Source organism: Tachyglossus aculeatus, chromosome 10 (genome assembly GCF_015852505.1).
Source record: "Tachyglossus aculeatus isolate mTacAcu1 chromosome 10, mTacAcu1.pri, whole genome shotgun sequence".
In the NCBI taxonomy this organism is placed as follows: domain Eukaryota; kingdom Metazoa; phylum Chordata; class Mammalia; order Monotremata; family Tachyglossidae; genus Tachyglossus; species Tachyglossus aculeatus.
The window spans coordinates 22461190-22482759 of NC_052075.1; the positions used below are offsets into that span (position 1 = coordinate 22461190).

At 41.1% G+C, this 21570-nt stretch overlaps 1 protein-coding gene across 4 annotated transcripts in view; it reads right to left on the reverse strand.

Moving 5' to 3' along the window:
* Positions 1-21570, reverse strand: part of FAM53A (family with sequence similarity 53 member A) — a 106502-nt gene that overhangs the window by 34655 nt on the left and 50277 nt on the right. For 3 of the 4 annotated variants that reach the window (XM_038752903.1, XM_038752905.1, XM_038752906.1), the window contains one exon: positions 19935-20734. In XM_038752903.1, the coding sequence (XP_038608831.1) occupies positions 19935-20734 (800 nt within the window). The remainder of the gene's footprint in view (positions 1-19934; positions 20735-21570) is intronic. The other variant, XM_038752907.1, reaches the window with a different exon arrangement.

Consider the following 21570-nt stretch of genomic DNA (forward strand, 5'->3'; position numbering starts at 1 on the left):
TTACTATGTGCCATGCACTGGAGAATGCTTTGAAAAGACTTTCAAATATTTTAGTGCCCTTGGGTTGTTCCCTGAACTGTTTCAGTTGTGTTGCAAAGTTACTAACTACTCTACTGTGTTTCAGGGTGCAGTTAATAATTATCTTCAGGAGCTGAAGAAGATGCAGACTAGAATCATGCTGGAGAGAGACACTCCATGGATACCCTGATAATTTAAAAATTTTAATTCTCCCCCCTTTCTTCTTGAAGATAATAATTATGGTGGTGTCTTTGAGGTCCTGGGTTTATTAGTGTTCCTTCTATTTAAATAAGAAATCAAATCCTCTAACTCAGACTATTTTAGATTAGGGGTACTGGCTAGAAAAGCAGCATGTCTCAGTGGAAAAAGCATGGGCTTTGGAGTCAGAGGTCATGGGTTTGAATCCTGCTCCACCACATGTCTGCTGTGTGAACTTGGGCAAGTCACCTAACTTCTCAGCCTCAGTTACCTCATCTGTAAAATGGGGATTAAGACTGTGAGCCCCACGTGGGACAACATGATCACCTTGTATCCCTCCAGCACTTAGAACATAATAATAATAATATTATTATTAGTTGTGCCCCAAAAGGTATAAAGATATACAGCTGTGTCTCAATTGGACCAAAATATCTTGAAAATCAAAAAGTATTTTAAAAAGAAAGTAAATAACCTCTTTACAGGAAAATGTTTTTGTAATATGCAGGGAGGAAGATGGTGACTGTTCTTCTACTTCCCTTAAAATGATCATCATGATACGAAGTGCAAATTATTTGGCAAAAGATGGCATGGGTAAGGCAAATCTTTAGATCACCAATGGCGGGGTTCTTACCGATATTTTGAGGAAGAAAAATTCAGAAGCAGAAAAAAGTACCTTCAATGTAGTCTCTATACATCTCAAAGCCCAAGAAACTGTCACTGAAGATTTTTACAAGTCAACGGTAACTGGAATGATTCTGTTTAAATAATGCTGAATATTTCATCAGTCTTCAATTCAAGACTTTTGAATTACAATAGCTCACACTCCCAACGTTTCTCATTTACACCGTTTCAACTCCACAACTTCATAAAGCCTCCTTTACAGCACTAGTTCTGAAAATCGCTTAGTACAGTGCTCTGTAGACAGTAAGTGCTCAATAAATATGACAATGAAAATGGTGGCGACGTGCACAGTGGAGCTCTAGGGAAATAGGGAAGCAATCTTTAAAGCCAAAAAATTGGGAGATAGTTCAGACGGTCTCAGTTCTACCCCATTACGGAACCTCTCTGACTTGAAGTAAATACATTAATGTCACTAATTTTCTTTAAGGTTGGAGGAACCATTTTGGAAACCCTGAATATGAATAGGGTATTCTCCCATTTATAATCAACTAATAGTACTGAGCACCTCTGGTGTGCAAAAGCACTGATCTAGGTGCTTGGGAAAGCACAACAGAATTAATAGGCAGGATCCCTGTCCCCTAGGAAGTTAGATTCTGGAAGGGGAGACAGACACTATAGTACGGAGAAGAACAGATATAATATTTTCCCTAAGTGAAAATAAGTTACAGAGTTGTCTAAAGACAGTTTTCAGGAACCAATTGTGTCCAAAACCTGAGAACCGGCTGAATGCCACACTGGTTTAAAAAAAAAAAAATGCACCAAATTTATCTAAACTTAAGGGGCATTTAAGAAGATGCAAATCCATGATTATTTTTGCAGCAGGCCAACAAAAACCTCAAGCCTAAGGGCATAAAAGCATGAAAGAGAGATGTTAAAATATTCTGTACATAATAGCAAAATGTCTAGAAAATTAAACAGTCTCAGTTAAGTGCTCTGCCCCAGAACTGAAGTTCTTACCTGTGTTCTTCTGCTTAGCAGTCAATCCAGAGTACAGTTTGCCCCTCTACCGCCTACAAATTTCCAATTTTAAGGTAGCGTAGAAGAGGAAAAGAAAGGTATGCATCATCACAGAGAAATTCACACAAAGCTAAAGTGGTAATGTGCTCTTGGAAAATAAACCATGAAAAAAATTTCCCTGCAACTCAAACTCAGCTCCCCAAAACCACAACTCATTCCAGGTGGAGTATTTAAAATCTATCTTTAAGGTTTTAATTAAAGGCTGAGGTACTCGTGGGACGGGCACTTTACACCCAAAGCCCCCCAACTTTGGGTAGAAAGGGATCAATCTTTGATCTTGTTTGATAAATCTATCCCCAAGCCTATCAGAGTCATAATATGGGTGTGCAAAGACCTCTAATGAATAAGACACCTGCAAAAAAATTCAAATCATTCCATAACTGCTCTTTTAAGTCAAAACTTCTGCTTTCACAAAAATGATCATGGCATCCTATCTTTAAGAGTAAATGAGGAAATTTTTCATTCATCTTTAATCCAAAGTACATGTCAGGCAGAATGCAGTAACTTGTGCTGCTTTAATTATACTATTAAAGATACTTTACGATTTCAAAATGAACAATAATTAAATTAAGGTACAGCCAACTACCAAAACTCAGAAGGATCCCATTATTTATAATCCAGCAGTAAATACTTCTTACACAAATAATTCAGTCAACCTTGAAAACCAACCCGACCTACACCTTAAAGATAAAGTCACCACAATACAGCAGACTATTGTTGTTGCCCCACAACTCTATAAGTTACCTCACGGTTTCTAAAACTGAAATTACTGAAGCATATACTGCACTGCAAATAAGCCCTAGATTGGAAACCCCTTGAGTGCAGGCAATGTATCTTCCAACGCTTTTGTTTTATTCTCCCAAGCACTTAGTACAAGGTTCTGCACATAATAAGCACTCAAAACTATTGATTGATAAATATTACTAGTTCAAACCATAAAGTAGGTAACATTCTCAGAAACAGGGATGTTTAGAGAAACTTTACAATATAAATGCCAGTATTTAGACTTCACCTAGCCACACAACTCGGCTATCCAGATTTGATACAGACTAATTATTTGTTTTTTAAAAGCTGGTGTTCTTCTAGATAAACACAACTCTACTAAATTGTCTTTACTGACCAAGATCATTAGAAGTCACTGATCCAAATCTTGAGGGATCTTCAAGGGACTCCACCCCTCTCCCCGACCCGCTGGCCCCCACCAATGACCTAGGGATCTGTGAGATTCTTTATCAAAAATATTTATTATACACAAAGTCTGTTCACATCCCAAAAAATTCAGCTGAACCAATCTCCTATCAGGGTTCCATAAGAAGCAGTGTGGCCTAATAGAAAGAGCATTGGCCTGAGAGCCAGAGGACCTGGGTTCGAAACCGAGCTCCATCACCTGTCTGCTGTGTGACCTTGGGCAATTCACTTTTCTGGGCCTCAATTCCCTCATCTGTAAAATAGGGATTCAATATCTGTTCTCCCTCCTATTTAGACTGTGGTCCTCACGTTGGGGCCCGATTATCTCATACATACCCTAGTTCTTAGTACAGTGCTTGGCACAAAATAAGCACTTAGCAAATACCAAAATTATTATTACTTAAGCTCATGCAAGGTCAGTATTCCATGCCTTGGAGCAATTCCAGGTCACTGCCTGATGATCAGTGAAGGTCAGGCATTAACATGATCACAATGAAGCTCATTTTGACCGACTATGCAAATACAATTACCTGGGATATTTGGGTAGCTAGACTGATTTTGGACACTTTACTCCAGATAAACATTAAAAATCAATGTAAATGGAATAAAGCGCAAAGCAAATAATAGTCTTTATTCTACGATTCAATATTATAAACACTTCTATAAATGCCTACTGAAACTTCAATATTTTTAATCCTGGAAAACATTCAATCTGAATTGATTGGGCTTCTATTTATTGTAAACACAATATTTCTGGATAAGAGCCACTCAAACGGGGCTTAGAGTTTAAATCAATCAATTGTTGATATTTACTGAGTTCAGAACACTGTATTAAGCACTTGTGGATACTACATATGACAGGAACAATGCCTGCCCAAAGGATCTTACAGCATTCAGGGGAGTCAGACATTAAAATTAATTACAAGCAGGGCAATTAGTAGATCATAAGAAGCAGCCTGACCTAATGGAAAAAGCACGGGCCCGGGAGTCAGCGGGCCTGGGTTCTAATCCCAGCTCTGCCACTTGACTGCTGCGTGATCTGGGGCAAGTCACTTCACTTCTCTGTGCCTCAGTTACCTCATCTGTAAAATGAGGATTAAGACTGTGAGCCCCATGTGGGACGTGGACTGTGTCCAATCTGAATATCTTGTATCAACTCCTGCACTTAGTGCAGTGTCTCGCCCATAGTAAGTGCTCAAAAAATACCATTAAAAAAAAAAGTGCTGTGGGACAGTGGCTATAAAGTGCTTTAAGAGGGTACTCAGCCAAGTGCACAGGCAATGCAGAGGGGAGGGCAGAGACGGGAAGTCAGAGTTTAAATCAGGGAAGGCCGCTTGGAGAAATGATTTTAGGAGGGCTTTGAAGGTGGGGAGAGTGGTGGGAAGTCCTTTAGGAAGGGGGGAGTTCCAGGCCAGAGGCAGGACATGTGCAAGGGGTAGATGGTGGTATATACAAAAATCGAGGTAGGTTGGTGATGGAGGAGCAGAATGTTTGGAATGGGTTTGAGGTATTAAATTTCAATGTGGAAGGTTCAAGAAGAGCAAAAATTGTCAAACAATTCTAATCCAAACAAGAGTGGTTCCAACATATTCTCTTTAAGTCCAACCACTGATCAATCTGTAATATTCACTGAGCATTTTCTACATGCAGAGTACTCTAGTTAGCATTTGGGACGGTACACTAGAGGTAAGAGGCATGATTCCTTCCCTTTCTGATCTTAAATATTGCAGGGGAGACAGAAAATTATTAACAGATAGGGAGAGCTCCTTAATGTATTTAAATTGACATGTACAAAGTTTGACAACACGGAGCCTTATGGGTGCAGAAGTGCAGAGATGGTAGTTGGGAGGTTACGCCCTGGAGAGGAGAAAAATTCATCAGGGAAAACTTCGTGGAGGAAGTGGACTTTCAGAAGGGCTTTGAAGGGGAAGAGAACTGAGGTCTGACATGTTTGAAGGTGGAGAGTTTTTGGCCGAAGAAATGAAAGGCATGCTGGAAATAGAAGACTGAAAACGAGCACGTTACAGGGGATGGAAGGAATGGAGAGTGTGGATTAGGATGCAGTAAGTAAAATGCACTTTAAAGTATATCAAAGTACCTAAAAGCCAATGGTCAGGAGTTTCTGTTTGGTAGAGAGAGATAAATGAGGGGCTATTTGGGGTTTTTGAGGAGTTTGAGGTGTATGTAGAATAAAATGTTGAGAAAGATTATCTGGACAGCAGTGTGGGGAGAGCAAAGAGGCAGGAGGATAGGAGACTTGTTTACAATAGTCTAGCTGGAAGATGTGTCCACACCTGGAGAGTAGCCACTGGGATGAAGAGGAAGGGACGGATTAGTGAAATGTTGTGGAGGGGAGAGAGCATTACCCTGGATTTCTCGTTCTCTTTCAATTGAAACATTCCCTCTTCCACAATCCAGTGCTAAGAATACAAACTTTGGGAACGGGGAAGATGATGGTGGTGTCAGCTGAGTTTGGAAATTTACATGGAGGAGATCATTTGGCAAAAGAAGGAAGAAATTCACCTTTCAGAAGATTGATCTGAAGTTGGCAGTGGGACATCCATGTGGAAATGTCCTCTAAGCAAGAGGAGGTGTGAAATTATAGAGGGGGGAAGAAAGATCTAGTCTAGGGAGGCAGATCTGGGAGTCATCCTCACAGAGATAATAGCTGAAGCCTTGGGGTGCAGATAGGTTTCCCCAGTGACCGGGAAGGGAAAAGAATAAGAGACCCAGAGACAGTCTTGAAAGAAACCCAGTTAGAAAGGCATCAGCAAAAGAACAGTCAGAGAGGAAGGAAGAAAACTAAAGGAATCGAGTGAGGTGTAATAAATGCAGAATAAAATCCTTATTCTTCTAAAAAAAGGAGAAGTTTTACTAATTTCTCTTTCCTGGAGAAATGTTTAAAAAATACCAATGATGAGTTCCCTCTTTGGGAACAAGTGAAGAAAAGAAGCCACAATCATGTTTAAGACTTAAGGATTCATTGAGGCTTTTTTGGTTTTGACACACACCCAAAATTTGTGAATTCTTTTACCTCAAATTCTGCACTTATTTACATATCTTTAATTTATTTATATTAATATCTGACTCCTTCCATAGGCTGTAAGCTCACTGTGGGCAGGGAAGGTGTCTGTTATATTGTGATACTGTACTCTCAAGTATTCCTGAGCACCGTACTAAGCTTACTACGTGCACACAGTAATTGCTCAATAAATACAACTGCCTTTTAAAAATTATGACTGCATCCTACTGTTTTCCAGTTTAATATCCTCTAGTCATTTTGTTTTTAACAATTCATTCAGTAGTGTTACATGAGGGAGATTTTATAAAAACGCCAAACCATTTCTTAGGGCAAAGTGGACTAATGGGAGGGCATAAGTCAAGGATTCTTTCTAGACAATGTTAATGGTATATTTGGAGGAAGACTACAGACATCTGCTATAAGCCATTTTTTTTTGACCCAAATAAAAGACTACAAACACTCATGCCAACATCCCCATTGGCTCTATGAACAATTATCAGTCCTGTGTGGGCAAATTATCTCTGAATTATGCATGATCATCCTCCCCTCCTGGTTCTCTTCCTGTCTTTTTGGTAACTTCCCTGCTCGTCAGCACTTTCAACAGAAGATAAAGTAAAATTCCAGCCACTGATTTTGTTACCGGTTATAAAACGCTGGTAAGAGGCTTGTTAGCAACTGTTAAGTTTTGGATCACATTTTACTGAGTGGACTGAAATGCTCTTAAAATGTGTGTTTTTCTATGTTTTCAATGTCATGTGTCCCCACAGACACCTAAGCAATCCATTGTATTTACTGAGCGCTTACTATTATACAACATAATGGAGTTGGGACACATGCTCCCTGCCCATGAGCCTAGAGGATGAATTTACAGTTTAGAGGATAACTTTCACTGTCCCAAACTGGGGAGGTGACAAATGGGCCAAACTTGACATCGTCCTGTACCCTTCGCTATCGGTCAATTTCCACAGTGTTTACTGTCAAATCTTGCCAGTTCTTACTGACATCTTTGCACTTCTTCCAAATTGCAACCTGCCCTGGTACAAGCTTTCTCCCGACAGCGGTTAGACCACTCCATCAGGCTCCTCATCCATCTCCCTGACCTCTGCTTCTTCTCCCTCCAGCCTATACTGTTGCTGCTGCCCAGATCATCTTCCTGAAGCATTGTCCAGCCCACCTCTCTCCTGTCCACTGGCATCCTATATCTCATGCATCAAATAATAAATACTAATAATAAGTATTAACCATTGGGTTTTTGTTAAGCATTTACTACGTGCCAAACACAATGCTAAGCGCTGAAGATACAAGATAATCAGGTCCCACATGGGGCTCACAGTCTAAGTAGGAAGGAGCACAGACACTGAATCCCCATTTTGCAGATGAGGGAACCGAGGTACAGAGAAATGACTTGCCCATGATCACTTTGGTATGAAAATGCATCATCTTTCATTCAGGTTCTCTCTCAAAAAAGGAAAAACTAAAGCCATAATGTTTGGATACGAGCGGATTAGCCAAGATTTAGCTTCAACTTGAACTCCTAGCAAGATCAAAAAGGAACGTTGCCGGTTTAAACTTTGGTTGTCACCTTTGCCAATCTAAATAAGGACATTTTTAGATTCAATTCCTTCAGCCACAACCTTTTTAATCCACTTTCCTAAAACCAACAATTGTATTATAGGCTTATTACTAAGGATGACGTTAAAGCTGTTTCCCAGCAACAGCATTTTATAGATCTATCCTGGAAGAGAACTGGAGTAAAGTCAACAAGTAATTTCCTACAGGCATACATCTAAAATAATTCGATGGAGATTAATTACATATTTGGGGAACAATAAGAAAGCTTAGGTGCTGTGTCACTCAGGTTAGTATTTTTAAATCCCCATAGTTGCCCAAAATTCTACCCGGAACACATGTATGCTTTAATATTTAAACCACAAATTGTAGTAAAGAATTATTATTTTTTTTAATGGAGCACCAATCACCTTAATTAGTGTCTCTATGTGCAGGAGCAGAATTACTCTGACAAAAAAAGCAACTCAATGATTTTTCTTCCTTAAAAATCTAAATGTGAATGAAAAAGAAAAATAAACAGGGGCTACTCAAAAGCCCTCTTGCAGAAACACAAATATATTTCAATATTACCATACACAGATCTGAATCCTTAGTAACCTGATAAAAGGTAAAGAAAATAGTCTTTTGAAAATAACTAGGGCATGAAACCATTGTAATAGTTCACTGAAAATCTCTATGACTAGTTTCTTAGCCTAAAGAATTCCATTTAGAAACCTGTAACAAGGCATTGCGAAGCAAAAGCAAGAAACTCGAAGCTGCAAAATATTGTGCATATCCATACCACTAGTACACAGTCGTAAACATCTACAAAATTGTCCACGGTATCATAAAATGGATTGTAAAAATGTGACCCACGATCTCTGATGTTAACTTGTGTCACCAAATTAAGTCACCGGCCTAGAAAGCACTATGTATCATACACAATGTTCTGAGGCTGCCCGTCAGACCTACCAATGACAAGTGGAAGCAATAGTGACTTCAGATTTCTAACATCTGAAATAGATGTTAGATCTAACATTTATCGAGAACTGGAAATTCTCCTTATCAAAGATGGATACGGCCAGATCCCACCAAATATTTTTGAGAACTTGGAGACACATGAGCAGGTGCTAATAAAGCAAAAAAGCTCAAAGCAAGCGCAGCTAACCCCTAGAGAGAGTCTAAAAATACATTTTGAATTAATGTCTCAACTTAAAAATAACAATGCATTAAAGGGATCAGTGCACCCTAATTACATTTTGGTTTTGAAGCACGCGGTTTTTTTTTTTAACTCAAGTAACATTTGTGAGATCCCTAATGTCTGCCTATAAGTATTATTCTTAATTATTCTTAATGCTGGTCTTCAATAATAAAGTTACGAATGGGGAAAGAGCAAATTAAGTGCAAAAGATTACTTTGATTCTGTTTCCTGTCGACTATTTTTGAGAAGGATTTGGTGGGTGGGAGGAGGGGAAGTCAGGGTTGCAGTTAGACTAAATAAGGCCCAGGCGCCTATTGAGGTTGTTTTTCTTTTAGTGGCCATGATTACCTGATGGTGAGTTGTTTGGACACCACACAATTCACAGTCACTGTAAAGCTCTCCCTAGACCTCCCTCTGAAAATTGAGGTCAATCAATTGTATTTATTGAGCGCTTGCTGTGTGCAGAGCACTGTACTAAGCGCTTGAGATGCCTTCTCTCCTCTAGTTTCAATCTGTCTTTTTCTGAAAGCAATCTTTCCCTTACAGTGCTACACTTCTATAGTGCTCAACATATTTCATTAGAATATTTCCTTGGACTGAGTTTGCTGGGCTCCGTGTCTAATGCAATCAACTAACGATAGCATTTACTGAGCATGTATTGTACACACAGCATTGTACTTAAGCTTGGGACAGAACAAATGGGGATGAAGACTGTGGGCCCCCCGTGGGACAACCTGATCACCTTGTAGCCTCCCCAGCACTTAGAACAGTGCTTTGCACATACTAAGTGCTTAATAAATGCTATCATTATTATTATTATTATCATCCCGCTTCTGCCACTTGTCTGCTGTGTGACCGTGGGCAAGTCACTTAACTTCTCTGTGCTTCAGCTATCTCATCTGTAAAATGGGGATTAAGACTGTGAATCCCACGTGGGGTCAATCCAATTACCTTGTATCAGCCCTAGCACTTAGAACAGTGTTTGGCACATAGTAAGTGCTTAACAAATATTATTATTATTACTCTGAACAGCAACAGTTATTGCAGCAATCCACTCAGGGACCCCAAAGCCCTCATTTTTTTCTTCTCCCACTCCTTTCTCTGTCATCCTTGCAGTTGGATCTGCACACTATATTCACCCCTCCCTTAACCCCAGAGCATATCTGTAATTTATTTATATTAAAATTTGTCTCCCCCTCTAGACTGTAAGCTCATGTGGGCAGGGAGCGTATCTGCGAACTCTGTTGTATATGCCCTCCCTCCTCACATCCGCTAAGCTAGCTCTCTTCCTCCCTTCAAAGCCCTACTGAGAGCTCACCTCCTCCAGGAGGCCTTCCCAGACTGAGCCCCCTTTTTCCTCTCTTCCTCCCCATCCCCCCGCCCTACCTCCTTCCCCTCCCCACAGCACTTGTATATATCTGTACAGATTATTCTATTTATTTTACTTGTACTCTGTGAGCCCGTTGTTGGGTAGGGACCGTCTCTATATATTGTCAACTTGTACTTCCCAAGCGCTTAGTACAGTGCTCTGCACACAGTAAGTGCTCAATACAATTGAATATTTACTATTCTATTTATTTTGTTGATGATGTGCATATAGCTATAATTGTATTTGTTCTGATGATTTTGACACCTGTCTACATGTTTTGTTTTGTTGTCTGTCTCCCCCTCCTAGACTGTGAGCCCCTTGTTGGGTAGGGACCATCTCTATCTGTTGCTGACTTGTACTTTCCAAGCGCTTAGTACAGTGTTCTGCACACAGTAAGTGCTCAATAAATACGATTGAATGAATGAAGGACAATAGAATTAGTATACATCACCTCTGCACTCATGGAGCGGTACAGTGTAAAGAGCATGGGTCTGGGAGTGAGAGGAGCTGGATTCTAATCCTGACTCTGTCACGTGGCTTCTGTGTGTGAGCTGGGGTAAATCGCTTAATTTCTCTGTGCCTCAGTTTCCTCAACAGTAAAATGGGGATTCAACATCCGGTCTCTCTCGTAGATTGTGTGGGACAGGGACAGTGCCTGACCTAATTATCTTGTACCTTCCCCAGTGCTTAAAACACTGTCTGATATATAGTAAGTGCTTAACAAATACCACAATTATTATTATTACTCAAGGAGTTAGTAATCTAATGGAGCTGCAGGGGGGCAGACTTGTAATTAAATGAGGAGGCATGCGTGCTAGAGTATAAAGATAATGTGCATGTGATAGGGTGAAGAGAAAATGTGTGAGTTCCTAAGTGCTCTAATGGAGTAGACGGGCTGAGGTGACAATTGAAGCATATAAAAGTGGAGATTTCAGATTAATCGGAGAAAGCCTCCTGGAAGAAATGTGATGTCGGAATGGCTTTGAAGGTGGAGAGAGCTGTGGGGAGGGGGAGGGAGGGGGGAGAAGAAGGCACAATGAAAAGGGCATTTTAATCCTATTTTTCATTAGTACTTGGTGCTGGTAACGATGGTTAGGAAGCTGGAGGCCACCTGATGACTTTACCGACTGCCTGGTGAGAACTGTTACTGGAACAATAAAATAAGATATTGAAAGACAGAAGCTTGTCCCGTGCTTTGGAGACTGTTTTCCTTGATTCTCAAGGCTGATAAATTATGAACAGATATCACAGCGTTCTAGTTGTACTTTGGCTGCACAGGTCCTATGCGCGTAAGCTTGTACAACCTTCAAAATTTGGGTGAAATGAAGCTCCTTTAAAAGAATTACTACACAGCGAGATGCGTGAAAGGAGAAGATAAAGTAGATGCTAGCCTCGGATGAGACGGCAGAAATGATATTTACTGTATTTCAATTTTTATTTAAAAACACTATAATGAACAGAAGGCAGAAGAACATAAACGAAAGTTGTGAAGTATTTAAATCAATGTTGTAAATAACATAGTATTAAGAAATAGAATAATGAAATATATAAATAACTCAAATGCATTCAAATCAGTGGAGACACACAAACTCTAACTAGAATTTTCCCCTTCTCAAATTAAAAATTTAACCTAAAATTATGCCAAGGAAAGGTCACCAAAACATTCAAGGCTGGCAAAGGAGCTAGAGTATAATAAATACAGGCTAATCAACATAAAATGATTCTTACAAGCAACTGAACAATGGATAAAACTACAATAAAGATGCAGAGCTGAAAAAAAAGTCACATAATTGCCTATTAAACTTACACTTCTGAATGAGAAGGATGGATAAAATTATTCCTTGATGCTTTACACGTTTAAGGTCAACATATTTTTGGAAAGAATTTAAGTTTACAAGAATCGTCTACTAGTAAGGATATGTGCACACATTCTCTCCCCTCAAAGTGGAATAATTGTGGTATTTCTTATGCGCCTACTACGTGTCAAGCACTGTTCTAAGCACTGGGGCTGACACAAGGTAATGAGGTCAGATGTAGTCTCTAGCCCACATGAGGCTCATAGTATAGGTAGGAGGGAGAACAGATATTGAATCCCCGTTTTGCAGCTGAGGAAATTAAAGCACAGAGAAGTTAAGTGACTTACCCAAGGTCACATATCAGACAAGTGGCAGACCCAGGCTCCGTACTCCCAGGTCCTCTTTCCTCTACTACGCCATGCTGCTTCTCAATAAACCTTTGAGAATTGTAGAATTTCCATGCCCCCCCATATTACATTACTATACAACTTTGCACAGAGCACTTATAAATCAATAAGCTTACACTGCTATTATAGGGTAAGATGCTCAACTCAACTTTATAGGCACCACTAAAGTAATAAACAGATAATGAGCTGCACAGAGAATAGCTTCCTTTCAAGAACTGAAAATAGTTCAAATTCATCAATAGTATTTATTGCACACCTACTGTACACAGCAAACTATACTAAGTAAGACCTCGGGAGTGAAAAACAAAAGGCGGCATGATCCCTGCCCTCAAAAAGCTTTATGTCATTTAATAAACATTCCTGATCAACTCGCGATGTTGGGGCAATCATGTGAGTTTGAGACAGGGAGAAGAAAATTCCTCATTCAGGATAAAGCCAGAGGCAGGGTTTTTCCTCCTTTCCCCGGTCCACTATCTAGTTCAGTTACTCTAATATACTGCCCTTCACTATTGCTCACTATGACCTAGAAAGGAGAGGGCAGGAAAATGTTTCTTCCTTCTAACAGATATGCTCATCTTCAGAGAGAGACCAATAACAGCCCCATCTATGTTATATTTTTACATTTATCATTTTCCTATAATCGCCTAGCTAACCCTATAATATCCTACCTGAAGATAAACCCAACAGGCCTACTACTTTGATGTAAAGCATGCCTCCTCTGCTCATGTAAAGAAAACACTTTTTGTGAATTAATGTCTCGCAATTTTAAAATTGTGCCTACAACAAAGAATGACATCAAATTGTAAATTTAACAAGTAAAGAAGGTTATGGTTCAATATCAGTTGGTGGCATTAGATGATTTATTATGAGTGAGTACTAGAGACTCCAGAAATTACGTCTATGTTGGACAAAATTAGACAGCTTAAACCTCAAGCTCTAACTGACCACACAGCAAATTATAGGGTATTTCCTAAATGATTTTCAAGTAAGCTCACTGTGGTCAGGAAATGGGTCTGCTGCTCTCTTCTTTCCCAAGCTCCCAGAACAGTGCTCTGCACACATTAAGAGCTCAATACCACTGATTGAAGAGCGCAAACATTTTTTTTTATTCTACTCACTGCTCATTATGGTCAGGGAATGTCTACCAACTCTGCTGTAGTGTGCTCTCCAGGCTCTGCACAAAGTAAACACTTTAATGAATACCACTGTTAATGTTAATGATGACAGCCATGCTTTTCTAGCTACTAAAACTGCAAACCAGTTGGATTACTTTATCTGGCTTTTAACCATCAAAATTCTCGACTATGACTCTGGCTCTCTGTACTACCTTTATCAAAACTGACTACCAAAAAAATATTGATTTTTGATTAAAAATTAACAAAAGCCCACATTGTGCATAAGAATGATTAATTTGAGGTCATTTTAACAGAAATAATCTGCAGGACACTACGTATACAGTACAATCCCCTGGATTTGTCCATTAGAGTATAAGTTTCTTGTAAGTAAACAGTACACCCCAAGAGCTTTATCCAGTAAATGACATTATTACTCAAGGTTAAAAAAGTAATAGACCAACAGAGAATAGGATCAGGATTGTAAAACAGAAGTTCAAACCTTAATGGGGAAACAAAGATATAAAATAAGGTGACACGGGTGGGTTAAAAGTTAGCAGAAACTACCTAAATGTCTTTTGCAAACATGGCTTACAAAAGGCATGACTGCAAATATATTGCTCAGATTAGTATAATTTAAATAATTTGGTGGTGAGATTTTGGACACAAAAGAAGTGCATACTAACTGCACATACCTCAATAAGAATCTTTTCAGAGAGATGACTTTATATGAGTTAGCACACAAAAAGATGTGATTTCCTTCCCAAGTCAGTATTTATCTTAGCGTCTGAGTTTGATTATTTTTTGTTTGGCTTAAGGGCAGTTATTTGAGACCATCATGTTGGCATCACCTATGTAACTGAAATTACATTAACTTTCATAAAAAAAATTGACTGAGTGCTTACTGTGTGTAAAGCACTGTACTAAGCACTTATGCATCAATCCCTAATTTAATATCTGTCTCCCTTTCTAGGCTATAAACTCCTTGTAAGCACAGAACATGCCTATCAACTCTGTTGAACTGAACTTTCCCAAGCCTTACTACAGTGCTCTGTACACAGTAAACCTCAATAAATGCCACTGGTTGGTTCGGATAAGAAAAACTGGGGTATGTGGAATGTTGGTTTTTCCAAGGGCTCATTGAAAAAAAATCTCAATTTAGGACAAACTTGATGGTAAGAGAGAGATCAAGGAGTTCAGGGCCACTTAGGGGGAGAAGGGAAGTTAAAGTAGAGAAATTCCATGGGTAAATATCTCCCTCTCATGATTCCCTTCCCGAAGACGGACACCAGCCTGGCCTAAGTAGAGAAAAACTGGATAGAGGGCAGTTGGCCTGGGCCCTACAGCCTTGATATAATAATTGCTCCCAAGAGTCCCGTTTGCAAGGCTGAGTGTGTTTGTGGGGGAAAGGAGGAGGAAGGGAGGAGAGAAGGACCCCCCAACTTCCACCCCCTCTCCGGCACACAAGGTCTTGGGCTTCTGGATAGGGAACCCCAGATATTGCTCTGCTTGGCCCTACCCTACGGGTGGGTGACTGATCTACTGGTGACTACTACGATGGACATTTGGAAAGAGGTTTTCTCTCTGCCCTCTATTATGCTTATTGGAGGAAAGACATTTTCCAAACAATACAAGTGAAATGCATTATTTCAGAACCTGAAGGTTAGGTGACACAAATGGAGAAGTTGGTGAGTTGAATGGCTGCTTTGAAAAAAACTTATTAGCCACATATGTATTTTGTTCTCACCACAAATGAAAATTTGATGCTAAAAGGATGCTAAAACTATACTGCCACACTGGGCTTGAAAGCTGGGTGGTTTTAATACATTATGGCTCATAAATGGTACTATGTTTTATTTTGTTTGCCAAGTTTTGGAAGTGCTTACTAAATGTCACTCTCCTCGCCCACTTAAACAGAAATAACCTGTACCATGTAGTGATGTGAGGCCTCTGACACATAGATACATCTTGGTTGATTCTAGAGGAAATAAACTGCAAACTGCCTTGGTTCAGAAGTTATTGCTCATCCTGAAGATGGATCTGTGTGGTATTTGATGAGGAGGCAGGGGAGAAGAAATCTTTTTACTGGAGCTAAGAATGCCTGCCAGATAAAAAGTCAAATGACCAGGGATGGATATATTACCAGAGAGAACGTTCTCAATCTGCATTCCTCTAGACATTGACAACTAGAAATCTAGAGGTAGAACTTTTTTCAGACTGAATTTGGAGGACAAACAGGGTCAGTTAGAAAACATAAATATCAGCTATGTTCTGTCCAGAAAGTGCCTTCTAGTGTTAGATTTCATGACTGAAAACATAGCTAAAACTACACGATACATGAATATAACTGCCTTCTTCCTTTATCTTCATACCAGTCAACTACATTACAATCGCCTCAGAATTCTGTCTATCCCTCTTTCTATTTGTTCATTTATTTCTACTTCATAAACACCAACATACACATGCAAAAACACGTTGTTAAGTGGTGTCTCCTCTCTTTTCTAATTAGCTTTCTCCACATGGATTTCTAGTCCACAGATTCTGCCAAGGAGCTCAGAGCTTGCCTACATCTTCCCTGCCAACTGCTGCAATGCTCCCAAAAGCCCAATGGGAGCTTGTAGGTGTGAGCAGGTTTTGCAACTGTGAGCATCACACCACAGTTTGAGCCTTTAAGCATTCCAAGACTCAAAGCTTACCTTCCTGATGGGGAAAAACACACACACACACACATCACAGTACGAACTCTCAAACACTAGTCAGTCAGTGGTATTTAAGTGCTTACTGTGTGCAGAGCACTATACTACGCACCTCAGTTAAAGGAGGATTAGTAAAACACCTCTCTTCGTCCCTTTAAAATCAATATCCCAACTGGCCAGCTTGTTCTTACCCCTGAACTACTCTCAGATTGCTTACTGAGCCATTTTTTCTGTTCCTTTATTTCCTTTACCCTCCATATTGCTAACTACACCTGCAGAGCTCCAATCTCCGATCAGAAACGTCGGGTCCCTCCCCTCAAAGAGCTAACCCTCTTCATCATAGACGAGCAAAACACCACCAGTAAATAAGCGCCTCCCCTCTAGCTACTGCTCTTCTCTGCGCCATCAACGAGACTTCATTCCACTACTACTAATAAAAACAACAACAACAACAATGATGGTATTTGTTAAGCACTTACTATTTGCCAAGCACCCTAAGCACTGGGGGAGCTACAAGATAATCAGGTTGCCCCATGTGGGGCTCACAGTCTTAATCCCCATTTTACAGATGAGGTAACAGGCACAGAGAAGTTAAGTGACTTGCCCAAAGTCACACAGCTGATAAGTGATGGTGCTGGGATGAGATCCCATGACCTCAGACTCCCAAGCCCAGGCTCTTTCCACTGAGCCTCTCACCCACGAGTACATCCCACTTGGGAGGAATCCACTTATGCGTTACACAACCGCAATGAACCGCCTAGGTGGGAAAGGGAAAAGCGTCCACAGTCTGAGGCCTCCCCAAATCCACAGGAACACTAGTGGCTGCTGTCATGGTCACTCTGACTATGGATGTGCCTTGGGCTCTGGGCTACCAGGACCTTGTTAAGCTTTTTGTGAGCAGGGAACGTATCTACCAACTCTGATGAATTGTACACTCCCAAGCACTTTACTTATTTAATTATATTAAATATTTGCCTTCCCCTTAAAACTGTAAGCTTGTTACGAGTAGGTTTCTGTGAATTCTATTGTATTGTACTCTCCCAAGTGCTTAGTACAGTGCCCTACACATAGCATGCACCCAATACCATTGATTTAGAAATACACAAATGTGCTTATTCTTTGCTTAGCTGCCTGTTTTTTGTGCCCAAATGAATCCATTTCTCATTTCATTCACTGAGAAATTGTTTCTGCTTGATTCATAATGACCTGCACACTTAGAAATCACTTTGACTGCTACCCTCTGCAGTCAGAAAGAAAAACTTGCTCTGTTGTCCAAAGAAAGAAAATTGGCTGAATTTCAATAGCTAGCTTGCATCTTGTAGATAGCGTCGTCACAAAAATCAGACAGGAAGGGGGGCGAAGGGGGGTGGGTGGGTGGGTGGGTGTGTGTGTGTGTGTGTGTGTGTGTGTGTGTGAACAGCACATTGAACAAAATGGGTTCATAAACTCTATTTGATAAGCAGATGAAACACATAAATTGGGAGTGCATCCAGAAAGCAGTGATGACACTGCCTATAGAAATGATGTTCGGTATTAGACTGTTATTCCGTTACAGTGGTCATAGAATTTTTAGTGTGTACCAATGGGTAAGACATGGCTAAACCACTAGACAAATGTACACTGTGACCTCTAGCCTGATCAGGGAAAATATGATTTGATTTCATGTATGTTACCTTATCTTAGTATACTATTAAGGTAAAAAAAATTGGGAACGTCACCAAGAAATGCTAGGGTTAAAGCCTTTACAATATCAACCCAACACCCGCAAGCATCTATATTTTTTGACAGGAGACCTGGACGTATACAAGAAGGACTAGTCAGTCACACAAGAACCTAAAACAACCAAATATAAAAAGAAAAAAATGGTTCTCCACACTCACTTATCTGGGGCCAAAGGTGAAGATAGTCAGACACACCCTACAAGTATCAGCCATCACAAGGCACTCAGTGCGAAGTAGAAATGTCCTATTTTTTAGCCTGAAATAACTGTGCAACCCATAAACTTCATGTCACCAGTATCGTCACCGTCCTTCTCACGACTCTACACAATTCTGCACTGACACTTTTCCCCTGCTGGAGCTAAAATCCACCAAGACTTCACAAATATCCAGTGGATCCTTGAGAAATTAAAAACAGACCCTGTTCCTCCCCTAGGCAATGCCTTACCACAACCTCCTCTGAAGTAGCTCAACCTCTCTTCATCCTGCTGGGGTCTTGTGATTGAGGCAAGTGCATTTTTAACATTGCCGCATGCCCTAGAAATGCGGTCACCCTGGGGCCGTGATGGTCAAGAGTATAGAAGCCCACCTTGAGCTACTAAGGCCCTAGTAACTCAGGGGTCCAGTGGGGAGTTTGGACCAGATTCCCATTATCTGAAATCCCTTTAGGAGAATGGCTCCAGAGAAAGACAGATTCTGCCCCCTGCACCCGCTCAAGTTCCCTAAGGATTTACACGGTCCCATTACCCCCGCGTGATAAGGTCGAAAAGGACCGAAAGTGTCCTTTTCACTAGGCAGCAGACAATTCTTTGGGAGGTATCGCATAGCAAACCAACCAATCAACAAGAAGTTACTAAATTCCGGCTCACCTGGCTGTGCCAAATACACTGTGCCTTCGGAAAAGCCCCCGCAAATAGCCGTTGGTTATTAGTCACCAAATTAATTTGAAAAATGTAACAATATCTTCTGGATACAACTGAATGTGTCTTAGGAAACAGTGTCCTGAGGATCAGTAGCACTAGCTTGGAAGTTGGCACAGTGTTCTTTCCTTGTAAACAATTAGGGTTTAGCTCTTCTGAAGGACAAATGTGCATCTGCTGTTATTAGAACTTTCTGAAGCATCAGCTCATTCTAAATTTTCACATTTTCCACTATGCACAATTTGCCAAAGAGTAACACCACAGACCTGCACAACTAATACTGGCTGCATAACAATGACACCTCAGTAGGATGTTTTGCCTATGCAAAAATAATAAAATTACTATGTCAAAGATCTGCCTTTCCTTTTGTTTGGTTATTACAGAGATCCATTAATTCCAAAAGGCTACTCTGCCACCATTAAGAGTGATAGCTTTAGAGTGTTACCTGTGGGTACCCAGATGGGTCAGGGCACCATGCAAGTGGCCTGGAGGGGTTCATGTTTCTCTCTAATCTCTTGACTTACTATCAAGACCTAATAAGAGGGAGTAATTTAGCCCAGTATCTCCAAGAATACTAACCCAGGCCAAAAGAAAAAAAAAAAAAAAAAAATCACACTTTCAAGGAAACTTTAGTTTCTCACCTATGAGAATCTCCAGAGTAAGAAAGGGTGATGGAGTAGAGGAGGAGTAGTCAGTAAAATTCAGTTTTGTCAGGGTGTTTCAATAATTATTCACAGTCCTATCCCACTTTAAACAAGCTTCCTCTCAACACCCCAGTAGCACCGTTCGAATCTGTACAGTTTAGCACTCGATGACGCTACACTGCAGTTAGATGCAAAAGGGATTGCACAAGTAAACTTCTGAGGCCACCTCCCCTACCCACCCCCTAACCCCAGGTTGCACCAAAGTTTTGCCCCAGGCAGAAACAGGGAAGCCAGAAGGAGATCTACTTGGTTCCTCACCACAAACTCAGCTCGGCTAGGAACAGCCGGGGTATAAGGACTGTTTTCCGGCCCTACCACTGAAGAAAGTAAAAATCTCACCCGTGTCATTTTAAAAAAGTCTAAAGATGGGCGATTCCACCGCACGTCTTCGTCTCGTCTGCGCTTTAGCCGGCTTTTCTTGTCGTTCAGTACGCAAGGTTGCGAGCGGCATCTCAACAAGCCCTGGCGCCGACTGAGCTCTGGTGTCGAGGTGGGAGTGCTGTTAGCCGAAGGCAAGAGGTTCCCTGTCTCAGTAATGTGCTCCTGCGAGAGAGAGAGGCGACGCCTCGGGTTAAAATCGCCCGGCCCTCCGGAATGCCAACGGACGCTCGAACTCGTGCTGCCCTCGCTACTGTCCACAAAGCCACTGCTGGCAGAGGAGGGTCTGGGTACTGGGGACGTCTGGAAGCTGGTGATGGTGAAAATGTTATTGAGCGCCAGGACGTTCTGCGGCAGGCTGATGCTGGTGCTTCTCTGGAGGGTGGTGCTGCCGTGGCTGTTGCAGCGCTGCAAAGTGGCACTGCCGCCGCTGTTGCAACGCCTCTTGGAGACGGGGGTCCAGACCTTGGAGTTGCCGGGTTTCCACGGTGACCGACAGCGAGCGAGTTCATCCGGCTCCGACAGTGATCTACAGTGGCGTTTGGTGGGTGGTGCCAGCGGCTGCCCTGAGTTTTCGTTAAGGTTTAGTTCGCTGATCCACCCCGACACCATAGACGGGCTGGGGGCGTCCTCCTGCCACTGCAGCCCCATGCTGTTAGCGGCGCTAAACGGGCACGACGGGAAAGGGAAAGCCGAACTCTTGGTCACCTCGCTTCTGATCGGACAGCCCCCATTTAAAACTTTCCAAGGGCTCTCTTCTACTGAAGAAAAGGTGGCACCACCGAGTTGGGAAGAAAGGGAAGACAAAAGGAAAGGAGAGGGAGAAAAAAAAAAAATGTTAACAGACGAGAAATGAGTTCAACCAAGCAACTGCAAATTGAACTGAATGGTAAACTCACGTAAATTAGCCCAAGCCAAGGAAATTGGGTGCCACGCCTATTCTGTTGCATTTTGGGTTTGGTGGGAGGAAGGAACGTTGAATTTGTGGCAGGCAGACGCTTGTGTGGTTTGGATGTAGTGATAATGGGAGCGAGAGAGGAGGGGGAGAATTGGTAGCTGTGGGTGTACCAATGCAAATTTTGAGCGGGTACACCATTCTGCACATGAATTTTTATCTGGAAGGCTAATTTAGGCTCCTCGAGAGTTTCACTTTAAAGGGAAACAAACTTGACGCAGAAGTAACCACAAAGCAAACTTTTTAAAAGCCTATTTCTCCCCTTTTGATTCCTTTGGGAAATAATACAAATCTCTTTTTTTTTCCACCTTGAAGAAGGAAAACTATCATGGAGTATAGGTTAAGTATTTTGATTTTTGTCTACTTAAAGAGAGGAATCACTTTCCACTAAGTGAGCAACAGTTTGGATACTTGGGAATCAATGGGAGCAAATTTATTCCAAAGACAAAGTAAGGAGCCTCAGGAGCTTCCCCTGGGGGCATACAATGATCAATGTTGCTGGATGATTTTTACAACATTACATTGGGAAAAATTTAAACTCATTCCTTATAGTCTGTATTAAATCTGCGGTGAACATTACCATGGAATGGACTCTCTTTTGTAAGAAATTAGACAAGGTGAAAAAAAAAAAGGGGGTGTGTG